General features: G+C 33.2%; 2 protein-coding genes across 4 annotated transcripts; one reads left to right on the forward strand and one right to left on the reverse strand.

The window, feature by feature from the left end:
* The first annotated feature begins 2320 nt into the window (after positions 1–2320).
* On the forward strand, positions 2321–6838 carry LOC145578533 (deSI-like protein At4g17486). Of its 2 annotated transcripts, none has more exons than XM_081635840.1 (4): positions 2321–2714; positions 4178–4465; positions 5872–5952; positions 6326–6838. In XM_081635840.1, the coding sequence occupies exons 1-4, from the start codon at positions 2576–2578 to the stop codon at positions 6457–6459; spliced, it is 642 nt and encodes a 213-aa protein (XP_081491966.1). In that variant the 5' UTR covers positions 2321–2575; the 3' UTR covers positions 6460–6838. The 2 variants fall into 2 exon arrangements, with proteins under 2 accessions (XP_081491966.1, XP_081491965.1); XM_081635839.1 differs by having other exon boundaries at positions 2323–2714; positions 6323–6838.
* A 466-nt stretch (positions 6839–7304) lies between these two features.
* Positions 7305–13685, reverse strand: LOC145579827 (uncharacterized). Of its 2 annotated transcripts, none has more exons than XM_081637091.1 (10): positions 13545–13685; positions 13115–13165; positions 11878–12004; positions 11540–11576; positions 11377–11446; positions 10474–10578; positions 8243–8393; positions 8072–8151; positions 7794–7887; positions 7305–7688 (listed from the first exon to the last, which is right to left on the reverse strand). In XM_081637091.1, exons 2-10 carry the CDS (start codon positions 13143–13145, stop codon positions 7610–7612), a joined length of 774 nt encoding a protein of 257 aa, XP_081493217.1. In that variant the 5' UTR covers positions 13146–13165; positions 13545–13685; the 3' UTR covers positions 7305–7609. The 2 variants fall into 2 exon arrangements, with proteins under 2 accessions (XP_081493217.1, XP_081493218.1); XM_081637092.1 differs by having other exon boundaries at positions 11878–11992; positions 13545–13681.
* Positions 13686–14097: the final 412 nt, after the last annotated feature.

The raw sequence follows: 14097 nt of genomic DNA on the forward strand, positions 1-14097 counted from the left end.
ATATACACTTCATTTTTTAATAGTTACAAAACACATTTTTTCACGATATTTAATAATAGCGGGGTTCACATGATTTAATACACATTAAAATGAGGTGAGAGGTTGTTAGGAGTATAATTTAGTGGACCGTGTGTTTTAAGTAAAGGAAATAGTACAACTTTTTCCCAAAATAATTTTCCAATTATGGTGTGTTGCAAGTAGGGTTGTGCACCGGTCCAAAACCGGACCGGACTGGACCGGGACCGGAACCCGGAATGGACCGAATTTTTTTGGGGATCGGGACCGGACCGTAATCAGCCGGTCCGGGTTTCGGTCCAGACCTATTTATTCCGGTCCGGTTTTGGACCGGTTACATTATTTTTTTTTTCATTTTAGTATCTTAAATATATACATACATTTTTTAACGTCTTGTTTTTGTTTGCGTGCTTTCCTATTTTGCACCTAAAATTTATAAAGTACAAGTTTTGTACCTAAATTTTTTAGAAATTTAAACATAAAATTTAAAATTTTCACCCAAAAAATTACAAAAATACACTTTCCGGTTTTTACTCGGACCGGAAACCCGGAATCCCCAATTTGTGAGGACCGAAGACCAGACCGGAATCAACCGATCCGGGCCGGTCTGGTCCAATTCCGGTCCAGGTCCATTTCTGTACACCCCTAGTTGCAAGTATTGTGATATTTTCATTTTAGGGAAGTGTTGCAAGTATTAAAAAATGGAGAGAGAGAGAGGCTAATGTAAAAACCCTAACCCTCTTTAATATAAGAACCCAATCTTATATAAGAACCAATCTCAACCTTTTATTAGTTTTGATCTAACAATCTAAAATGATCCTTTAGTAATGGCATTTCAGTAATTTTGAGGAGTTTATATTTAGAACATAGAAAAAAATTTAGAACATAGGAAAATTTTTAGAACATAAGTTGAAAGAATTTAGAACATAAGAAAAAAAAATTAGAAGATAGCAAAAATTTAGAACATAAGCAAACAAAAATTTAGAACATAAGAAAAATAATTTAGAACATAAGTTGAAAAATTAATTTAGAACATAGGAAAACATTTAGAACATAAGCTGAAAAAATAATTTAGAACATAAGCTGAAAAAATAATTTAGAACATAGGAACAAATTTAGAACATAAACTAAAAAAAATTTAGAACAGGAAAAACTTTAGAACATAACTAGATAAACATTTAGAACATAGGAAAAACTTTAGAACATAAGCAGAAAAAATTTAGAACATAGGAAAAACTTTAGAACATAATGTGTTCTTACATAAGAAAGGGTTCTTATATAAAAAGGGGTTCTTACCGGATCCCTCCTCTATTTAAATATAACTAAAGTAACAACCGTTGACATCATCCCCTATTTAAATTGTACAGATGCCAAGTTGTGGTAAAAAAATTTCCAGCTAAATCAATTGGTGACATCATATTCTTATTTTTATTTTTACTTATTTTTTGAAACCTTCTTATTTTTTACCTTAAATTATTAAATTATTTATACGGAGTATATTTTTTTAAAAGTTAATTATTATAATATGTTATTTCTAATTTTTTTTTTTACATTATTATGGATTTATAAAAAACTATCTGCATTTCAAATATAATTACTCTCGGTTTAAGAGTACTCCGTATTGTATAATTTGGTTAAATTTTTACTATCTTTAAAATTATTTAGATCTAAATACCATTGCAATTAATGGTAATGTTTATATTTTTTTTTTCTCATCTGAGGTACATATATAAAATATATTTATTTCAAAGAAATTTATTATGTCGTGCATCGCACGGGCTAATTTAGTTTATAACTATAAATCACCGTGTATGACACGGGATTTAACCTAGTTTGCTAGTATAAATATATCACTCCAATGACAATATTAGGTTACTTTTATCCAACTCGACTCATTCAAGTTGAAGGGATGACTAATGCCAACAAGGACTAAACTCTAATGCCCATTTTTATACAAAATCAAAGTATCAAGAGTCTCATTGTAGTTGAGCTGTTTTATATGCATGTAAACTCGTACGGTGTAACAAAAATTAATTCCCATGGAGGAAAACTTTCACTGAAACCGTCTATTTACCTATAAATTTCTCTGTATATAAAAAAAATAAAAATTTAAATAACTTATTTTACTTACAAAATACTTCGTATTAGGGTATAGTGATTAGTTTTAAGTGAGTGAGACATTAGAGATTCAAATCTCTATCCCGTCAATATTTTCGACCAAAATCCACCACTGAACATAATCGAGAATCATTCTGTTTTTTTTTTTGTTTTTTTTGTTTAAATAATTGGTTTTCCAACCACGTTCAAATATTCCTATAAAATTTGACTGGAGGGCCTGGAGGCCTCAAAATTGCCTGTTTCTCCCCTCTTTTTCTCTCTCCTCCACACCCAACAGCAGGGCTGATCTCAGAAGCTTTGCTTTGTTACTGGGTTGCTGGGGATTTCTCAAAATCCTCATCACCTGAAAACAAAGTTTTGTTCTTGAAAAGAGGGTTTCATTATTTTCTGAGGAATTAAAAAAAAAAATACTAATTTGGGAAAAAAGGGGGAAATTCAAAAAATGGGTAATGAAGAATCATCAACGGCTAAAAATGATGGAGGAATTGAAACCCAGGTGGTATTGAATGTGTATGACCTAACCCCTCTTAATCATTACACCTACTGGTTCGGTTTTGGGATTTTTCATTCCGGCATTGAAGGTTATTTCTTGTTACTTTTGTTATTATTTATCTAACAATTTCTTGATTTTTCTAAATTTTACTCTATTTTGTTAAATTGATTGATTATTTATATGTTTGATCTGGGTTTCTTTCCATTTGATCTGGGTTGTTTCACTATATCAATATGGTGATGGTTAGGTTATTGTTTGATTAGGGTCTTAATTTGGTGTTTTGTAAAATTGGTATTGTAAGTTGTTTGGACTCTTCCTGTTATGCTGTCATATACTTAAAGGATCTCAGTATTCTATAACCATCTGCATTTGTGTAGTGATAAAACCGAGCTCGGAAATATAAACCATATAGCTAAGAGCCTAAGAGGAACCATGAACTAGAATAGAAGATTAATAAGTACATATTTTGTGGTAGTCCCATTAGATAGTACGTCTTTCTTGGTTTATGAGCATAGAAAAAATGTATCGGGGTTATAATGATGTTCTCTGAAATAATCTAACGTTGGTGATATTGTGGGATGGCACCATTTGATGATAGTTCTGAAGGTTTTGAAGGAGTAAAGAGAGTTGTGTGTCTATGATGGTTACTATGGACTGTTATCAGTTACCAGACATTTCTTATTAGCGAGTGTGTTTTTCTGTATTGTTGTCATTCCATCATTCTCAATTCAAGATTAGTTACTTCTATTCTGTTGTTTTAACTGTAAAGTTTGGTGTACATTGATCTTGTATCGGAACATAAGGTTTCATTGGTCTAGATTTACTATTAGGATTTTGTCTTGGACATTGTGTTTTCTAGTTTTCATTGATTTATACCAGTGTGCTTCATTGCCTTCATGGCTATAGGCTAGGTAATTTTGCTAAGGCACTTCACTACTGATGCATCTTAGGCACTCCAGCCTCTTTTGACACAATTGATGGATCTTTTGGGTGCCTATTTAAATTTATGTACCTTTTAAATCTATTGTTGAAAAAAAAAAAAAAAACTCATTAATCTCCATAATTTTAATCTTGAGTCTTGACATCTCATAACCTCTGCAAGTCCGCTTGTTATCCTTTCAGTCTTTATTGCATCTATACCACTACTTTTTTTATGGTGTTATGTTTTTGTATGTTAACATTTTCAATGGTGATTGTTAAGGTTGTCCATTTTTCTTGTTTTATGTAGCTTTTTAGTAAATGCGCTTTGTCAACCCATGCATTTACTTTGAGATGGAAGGAGTATATAAATTTATACTATGGTATAAATGATGTCTTTATTATGGAAAGATCAGCATTAGGTCAGTAGTAGCTTCAATTGATTTTTTTTTTGTTTTTTTTTTGTGGGAGGGGGGTGGGTTATAGATTGCTATTATTTTTTCTCCTTTTTTGGAATCATGCACCTCACTTTGCCTCAGCAAAGACGGATCTTTATGTCTTCTATGACATTGATTGAGAGTTTCCTTTAACTTCCTCAAAATCAAATCTCATTTATGCATCTTACACAAACAGTCCATGGCATGGAGTATGGATTTGGAGCCCATGATTTTCCAGTTAGTGGGGTTTTTGAAGTGGAACCAAGGAGCTGTCCAGGTTTTATATACAGATGTTCTATTTCATTAGGCCGGATGAGTATGTCCCAACCTGAGTTTCAGCATTTCGTTGAGCGAGTTGCTTCTGAGTACCATGGAGATACTTATCATCTCATCACCAAAAATTGCAATCATTTCACAGACGACCTCTCCTTTAGATTGACTGGCAAAAGTATCCCTGGATGGATCAACCGTCTAGCCCGAACTGGTATGCCCTGCACTATTTTTTCTTTCTTTCTTTTTTATTTTTTTTATTTATTACACCATTTCTTTTCTTGGTTTCCATTGCATTCTTTTCACCATCAGTAAGTGTAGTTTCATATAAACAATCATAGAGACTTGATATCTTGAAAATATGGGTGTGGCAAATCTAACAAGTCCTGCATGATATTATTTTATTTTATTTTGTAATAAGTATAGTAGATATCTAATTGAGAATTATGTTCAAAATTCAGAGAATTAAATTTTGACCTTGAAAAGAGAAATAGTCCAACCAAAAAAAACAGAGAAAGTATTTGGTTCACTGGTCTTGTTCTTATATTTTGGGCAAAGCATTTCAAGTTGGAAAGTACTCATGTAGCTGCTGAAAGTTCCTTCTTGCATGTTTCTGATCAGTCCTTCACACATATGTCATACAAAACATTTTGTTCTCCAAGAAAACCCTTTTTGAAGGGCATATCATGTTCCGATATTCTATGTTTGAACAACTGGCTACTATACCCTGTATCATTTTGTTTAAGAATAAAACTCGTTTTCTCTTGTATCACAATAAGATTCTAGTGGTATTTGATTGATGTGGGGGAATTTTGGACATGTGCTGCTTAGTTGTTCCACTTATTTTTCTTTAAAAAGTGGCCAAGTTTGCAGAAAGTTTCATTTGACTTAGCAGCTAGCAATATGGAATGAGTAATGTGACAAGTGATACAGAGTAAATATATATTTGGCTGTTTCATAGCTTTACATGCTGAGGTTTTGGTGTTTTCTGATTTTCCCATATATTGCTGTAACAACATGAACTACATTGAGCCTTGATCCACCAGGTGATGGTCCCAATAGTATCCTTGCCCTCAAGAAGTATAATAGAATAGAGCCTTTTTATTTCAACTTTAATGCTAAAGTTTTTTGGGAGTGGGACTTGGGAGTTTAAAACCAAAAGGAAACTACTTTTGAAAGCCGTTCCAGCTAATGTTATTGGTATTATTGTGCCATATTTTGGATGATCCTTTCTGTTATCATCTGAGTATTTGATAGATAAATCTCTCACATAATTCTCTGTTCTTCTTACTGCTTCCACCCCAAATTTATATTCCTGGTTTGCTTTGGTGGAAATTAAGTTAAAAATAGTGGGCTGACCCGTTTGCAATATGTGATTAAAAAAATTGATCTGGATAGAGTATTGGACTGATCAATATGGTAAATATGAAGATTTTTGGGACTGAAGGAGTATTTGACTTTTTGCTGCTATGAAGAGTAGTACTACTACCTGCCTGAGGTAGGAGCCTCGCTAGGGGGTGGGGAAACAGTCATATTTGGGATGAACTTTGCACCTTCTATTCTTTAGTGAACAATCAAGTCTGGAAATGGCTAATAAAATGCAATTTTTCTGGATTTCAGGTGCTGTTTGTAGCTGCCTGCTTCCCGAGAGCCTGCAAACCACAACTATTAAACAGTTGCCCGAGTATCATGATTGCATAGGTATGTACTGAAGCAACATTGTTTGTTCTTCTCTTGTAATAGTAATAGCTTCGTGGATAAATACTACTCCCTTAATCCCTAGATAATAGGCCACATTTGTTTGGAATCTTTTTGAGAAATATAGCTACAATACCATAATTATGTTATCACTATGTTAATTTTTACATCTCCACCCAGTGTTGTCTTTCTTTTAAATGACTTATAAAGTTATCACTAAGAGTAATATGTGAAAGTTCAAATTTTAATGTTCTCCGTAATAAATTTTAATGTAGCCTGTTAGATTGGGATGAACTGAATTAGAATCGTGGCCTTATCTTGGTTTGGAGGTATGTTTATACGTACTTAAGCTTATGGTTTAATATGAATTCAGAAGATGGAATGGAATCATCCTCGGTAGACAGTCCTCATGAGCACACTGAAAGCGAAGATACTGATCAAGATAAAATTCTGCTGCTATCACCAAAACCTGGATGTAATGATGTTGCTTTTATCAGGGAAGCAGAATAACAGAGGTGCAATCTGTTAGCTTCTTAGAAGACCTGCTTGCTTGAATGGCTAGCAGAGAGACCTCTACTTAAGGAGCTCTCCATTTCCGTAGTCCCCACGAATTACCTCCATTTTTTTGTATATTTTGGCCTCACCTTCTTGTTGAAATTAGTGAGTTGTATCATTGTGATTGCATTCTCAGCTCATGTTAGTCCTTTGCCAAAAGTTAAGGTTTTGCATAAAGTTGGTGTAATTGTTATTATATTGCCCTGAGGGCTTTCTGAAATTTCACCAGTCTGTGATCGCATAATGATGTCAACCCGTTTTTTGTATGATATTGAAGTCTTACAAAATCAAAGAGACAATTTATTAATGATCAGAGATTAGATTGTTAAAGCTACATTAGATGAGTAAGGGTTGCTAGAAATATTCACAACTATGAAGTGCTCCTTCGTCTCAAAGTTGAACGTCGTATTTGAATTTTGAAATGAAAGTATATCTACTTTAGTTATCTGGTTTTCTGTTAAATTTCACTCTTCAATCACTGAATTGTAATAGTTATACTACAATTATTCTCTATAGTGAAAGCGTCAATAGTTCTGCCCAGTTTCTTTTGTCGACGATTTTACTCTTTCTAATTGCTTGTACATGTAAATGATTCACAGCTATTTGAAGGGGCAAGCGTATAAAATCTTCATTATAATGCAATTGATTTCAATCATCAATCTCACTAATACCATTCCATGATGGTACTAGTGTTGAGGCAGCATTCGTCTAGAATCATGAAATAAAAAGGGGAAGGATATGATTTTGGTAAATTATAGCAATTATGAATCTAGGAAAACTTAAGATGCGGGATACAGATAGAGCTTGCATAAAGAACAAATACATTATACACAAATTATTGAGGAATTTCACTTTTTTTTTTTTTTCCTCCGACCACAAAATGCATCACCAAATTATCATATAAGCCGACAATTCAAAGTGTGACTTTGGTCAATTCACCAATACCGTCTGTCCGGATACAAACTAATATGTGAAACAATCAAACCAGAGAAACACTAGTAACTCTGAAATTAACACATAAAATCTCACTGTAAAAGAGTAACCTAAATCATAAAAATGAATTTCCCCCTCTTTTATCAGGTTTCCATTTTTAATTTGCCCGGCATCAACCATCAAGATTCAATTTTGATTTGAGCCAACTACAAATATCCTGTATCTCTTCAGGGTGAGTGTAGTGACCAAGACTGCAATCAAAGCCAACAATAAGTGAATTTCAAACATGCAAAATACTCTCCAAAAAAAAAAAAAAGAATGGGGGGCGGGCATTAGCAGGATAAAAATATTATTACCCAGCGTATGATTTGAATGTGACGTCGCCAAAGCCACTAGAAGACAACGCCTTCCAAGACTTCTCTCCAAACTTGTATTTAACAACATCATCAACTGCCATCACAAAAAGCTTTGGATTTATAATTTTTAAAAGTGGAGTTGGACAGGGAATCATTTTATTCACAATATCATCTAAAATCCTTTTACTCCCAAGTACTTTTACCATTTCCCAGCAGGGTTTGCCAGATAATATATTATTTTACCCAAAACTTCAAATGTTTTTGCACTAGTTCCATACCTTTGCCATGACAAAGCATTATAGGTAAAGATGCAGCCCGATTTGGAGCCTCGTTAGCAGCTAGCTTGTTGTTCAAGCTCCTAAGAAAACGTACAAAAGAGGGTTCTCAAGTGAGAAAATCATCAAAGAACATAGAGAAATAAGGGAAATGTGTAGGTAGAAGAAGCCAACTTAGCACACGGAAGCCAGCCGCTTAGCCCAACCACTGCACTCAGATTGACTGGAAACTCTTTTCCATTAGCATATTTCCTGGATATGTGGCATACTGCAGTATGAAGGGCACTTGCTGCACCCATACTGAAACCACCGACAGCAAGTTTAACTGCAGTATCAAACACCATACATATTAATACTACAATTCAACAACTTTTAAAGCCATGCTACTTATTAGAAAAGGCCAATTGTATCACAAAATCAATTATTCAAATTGTCACACAACTAGCAAAAGTAATGGATTTTTTAAACAAAAAAATGTAATGAAATGATTGAAGTGAAAGGCAGTATCTCAATAAATATAAGTAATAAAAGCAGGGCTTCACTTTTATTACAATTTATTTTTGTTGGGGAGGGGGGAGATATAGCATGAAGCAAAGAATGGAGGTCGAGAGTCCATCCATAATAATGGTTGCCAATATTGTAGAGTGTATCATATATTGCAATCTTCGCTCTTTCTTTTTCCTTTTCTTAGATTTTCATACTAGAGTTTCTTATACGGAGAATTCTTCTCAAAAGGAATAGCCACAGATCCATCCTAAGTATATAAGTGTAGCCAACACTACATTATGTATTTGGATGATAACTAGTTTTTTTGCCCGGGCGATGCCCATGGTCATTCTTTGTAAATAAATATATTATAACAAAATAAAGTAAAATAAATTGGTGGTTTAATAAAAAAAATATATCATATGTTAATTTTTGTAAATATAATTGAATATCATAATTCATTATTTAATATGCAATAGCGTAAATGTTATATCAAATCAGTTTGTTTTGTTTGTTAAAGGAAATGTTATTTCAGCTATATATCATAAAAAATTCCTTCAAGTAAACATATTTCGTGGTTAAAAGAAAAAACCTTAATTTATAATTTGGGTTACATATTTTAAATTCTTAACTATAACCTATATGAATTAAGGTCGAGTAACTAAAAGAAATGGAATTAATTTTACAATCATATTGTTGCTAAAATATACACATATAAGTGGGCAATTTTAATTTTAGAATTTATGAACATGAATAACTCTTTTTAATACAACTTTATTGTCAAAAGATTTGTTGTTGGAGTGGTGGTTAAAGTATAGATTTAATGAATATGAAATTATGGGTTCAAATATTAATACTAACAAATTATAATTTTTTGGGTGGAAACATTGGTGATTAGTAATAGTAGCTAGCATGGCAACACGTGGCGAGATTTGATAACACGTGGCAAGATAACAATGCTTGCCATTGAGTTTTAATATATATATTGATTGATGGTAAAGGCCTACAACTTCAGTTAAAAATGCTGTTCAATTGAATACCAAAACTAGCAGAAACCAGTCACAAACTCACAACTGACGAGCTACAAAACTTGATAAAGTATAATTATTAGGTTTTGTGGATGAAGGTTTGTAATAAAAATGGAAGTAAATGTTGATATTGAAACAAATTTCAAAGACTCGAAGAGTGAAATCTGATGAGGTAAATTCAAGTGGAAACAAAAAAAAAAAAAAAAAAAAAAATCCACTACCAAAGGTTTAGCCACTAGAATTTGTATTTCTTCCATGAGTTCCAGCTTATTTATTCCTAACTACCTTCCCCACCCCTAGCCAACTGCATCAGTTATCTACTCCCATGCTCTAGCAGGTGTTTCTCCACCATTAGTCATCGAATTATCATTCCTTTTGTGAGCGAAGTTGTTTTAGCCAAATCTGGTTACGGTTGGGGTTCAGTACATCTAGACAACTTGTGATTGTATCACAATATCGTTTGTTTTCTTCAACATATGACCACCGCCGTATCAGATCAATCACCCAAACTGAGATTCTATAACAATAAAGAGGTATATGTTTACAATTTTTTATCCAGAATATTGCATTATATACACTAAAGATGATCAAACTGTGTGCCAACTAATCTCAGCAATAACCGCATCAATGTTCCCTGCGATTGGCCAGGTAGACCAATGAGATATAGATGGTTCATTGGTTCCTTAGACTCACAGAGAGAAATTGTGGCAAAGGGAAAAAGTTTCCAATCATACATAGACTCAGAATAGAAATTCAGGACTCTTAAAGCTACAGGTTCCCAAATTGCCTATGAACCCTGAATATTTATAGTCATCGCTTGAAAGTCTAAATGAAAGGGACATGCAGCTAAAAAGTGTAAACAAAGATAAAACTTAAGAGAAAGGAACCTACTGTCAGTGGGCTCGGTAGACAGCAAATTTACCACATGCGCTACTGTAGCATCCAGTCCCTCTTCATCATCCAGAGCATCTTCAGATAGTTCTTGTACATCAAACCCTGATTTAATTCGCATTGCAACCGATTATGTCAGCATTGCAAAACTGCAAAAATTCAGCTGTGGTCCATAACATCTAATTAGCAATTTATTATGAAATCAGGATGGCATATGGGCAGAATGCAAGTGCATGCACAACAGCCACCATTGTGCAAAACTAGACAAGGTAAAGACCTTGTTCAGCACACTTCACTTCATACCTGAGCATAAAAAGGCCCAAATATTGAGCATAACCAAATAAACACTTCAGCTCATATGATAGAAAATTTATTTTGTGCATACCATCATTGCAACAAGCCAACAACAACAAAATAAAATATAATTGTATATATTAGAAAAATAATAATAACATTATTTGATCACAAAAGGACAAAAGGTAGCCAGTACAAATTCAATTTCTCAGGAGTTAAATGCAGCAATTCCTCATCATGATAATCTAGTATTAATTTCTTATTTTAACAAATTAATGTACGTGAAGTATGCTCACTATGTGAGTTCCATTGTGTTAAAATCCACCTTCCTCGCACCATGACACAATGCCATTTAAGCATCAATCACACACTACAGCACAATACATAGTTGAATTAAACAAACATTCATGCTATTGCATATCAACATATGCACATTCATATATTTTCTATCCCCTGAGGATATTAGATACAGTACATGTCTAAACATGTTGGGTGATCAAATCAAGTATTCATATCTCTCCAAAGAAAATGGTATCTAAGAGCTCAAATATGAGCTTGCAAAGCTATTGCACATAGGACAAATATCAAGAAAGATCTGATCAAACTCACAAGCAGTAGAAGGAAAGCCACCAAATAAACTAATGGGCCGGGTTGGAGCAGTAGGGCAGATCCATTTAATCTGCATTACAAAAAAATAATCACAAATAAAGTCCAGTCAAAATACTAAAATGCGAGAGTAAGCATAAAATCAAATTCAATTCAAAATTCTCACATTAGTCAAAGGAAGGGTCTCTAAAATTTGTGACCAGCTGCCAGAAGAAACACATAACAAAGTTAGACAGCTAGTTAGCATCCATAACATAACACCCACACACCAGAATAATAACTAAGCCACCACCCAAAAAAGAGAAGGAAACTGAAATCATGTATTGCTGATATGTAGTTGGATTATCTTTTCAAATCCAAATAGGTAAAAATAGAAAATTGAATGTCAGTATAGGAATCAATCAACAAGGACATAGAAAAATAAAAGAAATTAGAAAACATACAAAAGAGAGGAAAAAAAAACTGCTATGAGCAACAAAATATAATTAAATGCAGCAGAATTACCTTCCACCATTATCACCAAGGCCATGTAGCCACACAACAGTTGCCTGGTGCTTGCCTTTCGGCCTAACCACATAAGTCCGTCCAAATTCATATGCCTTTCTCGCAGCATTACCACCTAAAAAAGGAACTAGCAGAAAGTCAAATAGTTAACTACAAAGTACTTGGCTAATCGTAAATCGAAAATTGAAATTCTAATTATGTCTAATAAAATTACTTATACAACCGCCCATTCTCATCTCAGCAGCTCAAAGCTTGATAACTTCAAAACTCAGCTCTATGTTTGGCGAGAAAATAATAGCAGCAAAGAAACTAAAACAGATTGAGAAAAATAGGAGTGGCTTTGTTGCTCTCAATATCTAGGGTGTAACAGCGTCCAACATCTTATCGAATATCAGGGTATTTGAGTGTTATGCTCCAGATACGATAATCCAACCTAATGTCAGATTCTTATACTAGTACGACGCTTTAACAGAAGGACAGAAAAATTCTGCCTCTATGAATTCAATTTAAGTATGCCTCTATTCCAAAAAGACGGGAAAATGTCTAAACTTGGTTATCTTTAAGTAATAAAAGTTACTTATCTTAGTTATCTATCACCATATTCAGAATGATGCTGTGTTTTCAGGACAGACAGAATTTGTTTCTTTCTTTCTCCGAGCAATGCCATGTACTACTCCCTCCATTTTTTTTTTATTTGCATCACTTTCCTTTTATGGGTGTTTTTTTTTAAATGCATCACTTCTATATTTGGTACTTTATACTATATTTTATTATTTCCCTCTCCTACTTAAACCCTACTCAAATTATTTTATCATTTCTATCTCTTCCATGGTCCCCACTTAAATAATAAAAATATATATCTTCTATCACATACCTTCTCTTCCATGGTCACCATCTCATTTTTACTGTAATAATTTATTCACCCACTCACAATATTTTATTACTCTCCTAAAACTTTGTGCATTCTCAAGTGATACAAATTAAAAAAAAAAAAAAAAACGGAGGGAGTACTGCATATCATCATGATTAAAGGCCTATGTCACATTTGTTTGCTTCATTTAAGTTCCACATCAAAACCAAAACCAAAACCAAAATTGCATATTCCCAAAACAAGTTCCACAAAATAAAGCATAATATCAGCAGTAAATTACCCCATATATAACTATGAAAACTCTGAAAAGCTTCACAAATAATGGTATGATTCTTGGCAATAATTAAAAGTGTGGATGCAACTAACCTGAACCGGCAGATGCGCCACTGAAGCTCATACTTGCAAGTTGTATAATTTCTGCAGCATTTAATCCAAAACAGATTAATTAATTAATTATCTACAATAATCAAACAATACTGGAACATCAATGCAACAATCCCAGAAGTCAACGATAAAAATACTCGTAATTATGCCATTAAAACACCTCAAAAATTGAAACTTATTCCAGAAAAACGAATAAATTTTCAGAAAATTCAAATGGATGCCCTATCCAAAATTCCAAATAGAGTGAATTCCTCAAAAATGAGATCAAACATATGATTTTTTTTTTTTCGCGGAAGAGATTAAATCAAAAGAGAGAAAATCACAAATTGAATGAAGAAGATGAAGAAAGTAATCGAAAGAAGGAAAATGCAGAAATTAGGGTTTAAGCGAGAAAATTAGGGAGAAAAAAAACCTGAAGAAAGGAATGACGGAGAAACGGAGAGCAGAAGTTAGTTGTGACTTGTGAGGTGAGAGACTGACTATATGGCGTGGCATCCGTTCGTGTGTGCTTGTCCTTTTATAACCTTCATTCATTCATTCATTTTAATCCTCCTCATTCAACGGAATTCCACCTTTTCTTTTGCCGTTATTCTATCGCATATCAGATTAGATTAGATAAGAATCGAGCTTTTAATATGTTCGATAGGATGTTTGAGGCGTTTTATTAATGGTGTGTAGAGTGATTTAAATTTTATAGATAAGAATTGAGCTTTTAATTTTTTTGATGGGATATTAAAAGCGTTTCAGTATTGTTGTATCTCGTAATTCTAATTTTATCAGGATTTTATTTTCAAATTGAAAATAGATATAATAGTCATTCACTTGCTAGAAATGATGTATGAAAGTTTGATCCAAGGTTATATTTGATTTGTCATAGTAGTGACTAAGGCCCCGTTCTCTTCACCTTAATTTTGCTGAACTGAAATTATTTTTACTAAACTGAAATTATTTTTGCTAAACTTAAA

The sequence above is a fragment of the Chenopodium album genome, chromosome 14 (assembly GCF_948465745.1).
Source record: "Chenopodium album chromosome 14, dcCheAlbu1.1, whole genome shotgun sequence".
NCBI classification, from domain to species: Eukaryota; Viridiplantae; Streptophyta; class Magnoliopsida; order Caryophyllales; family Amaranthaceae; genus Chenopodium; species Chenopodium album.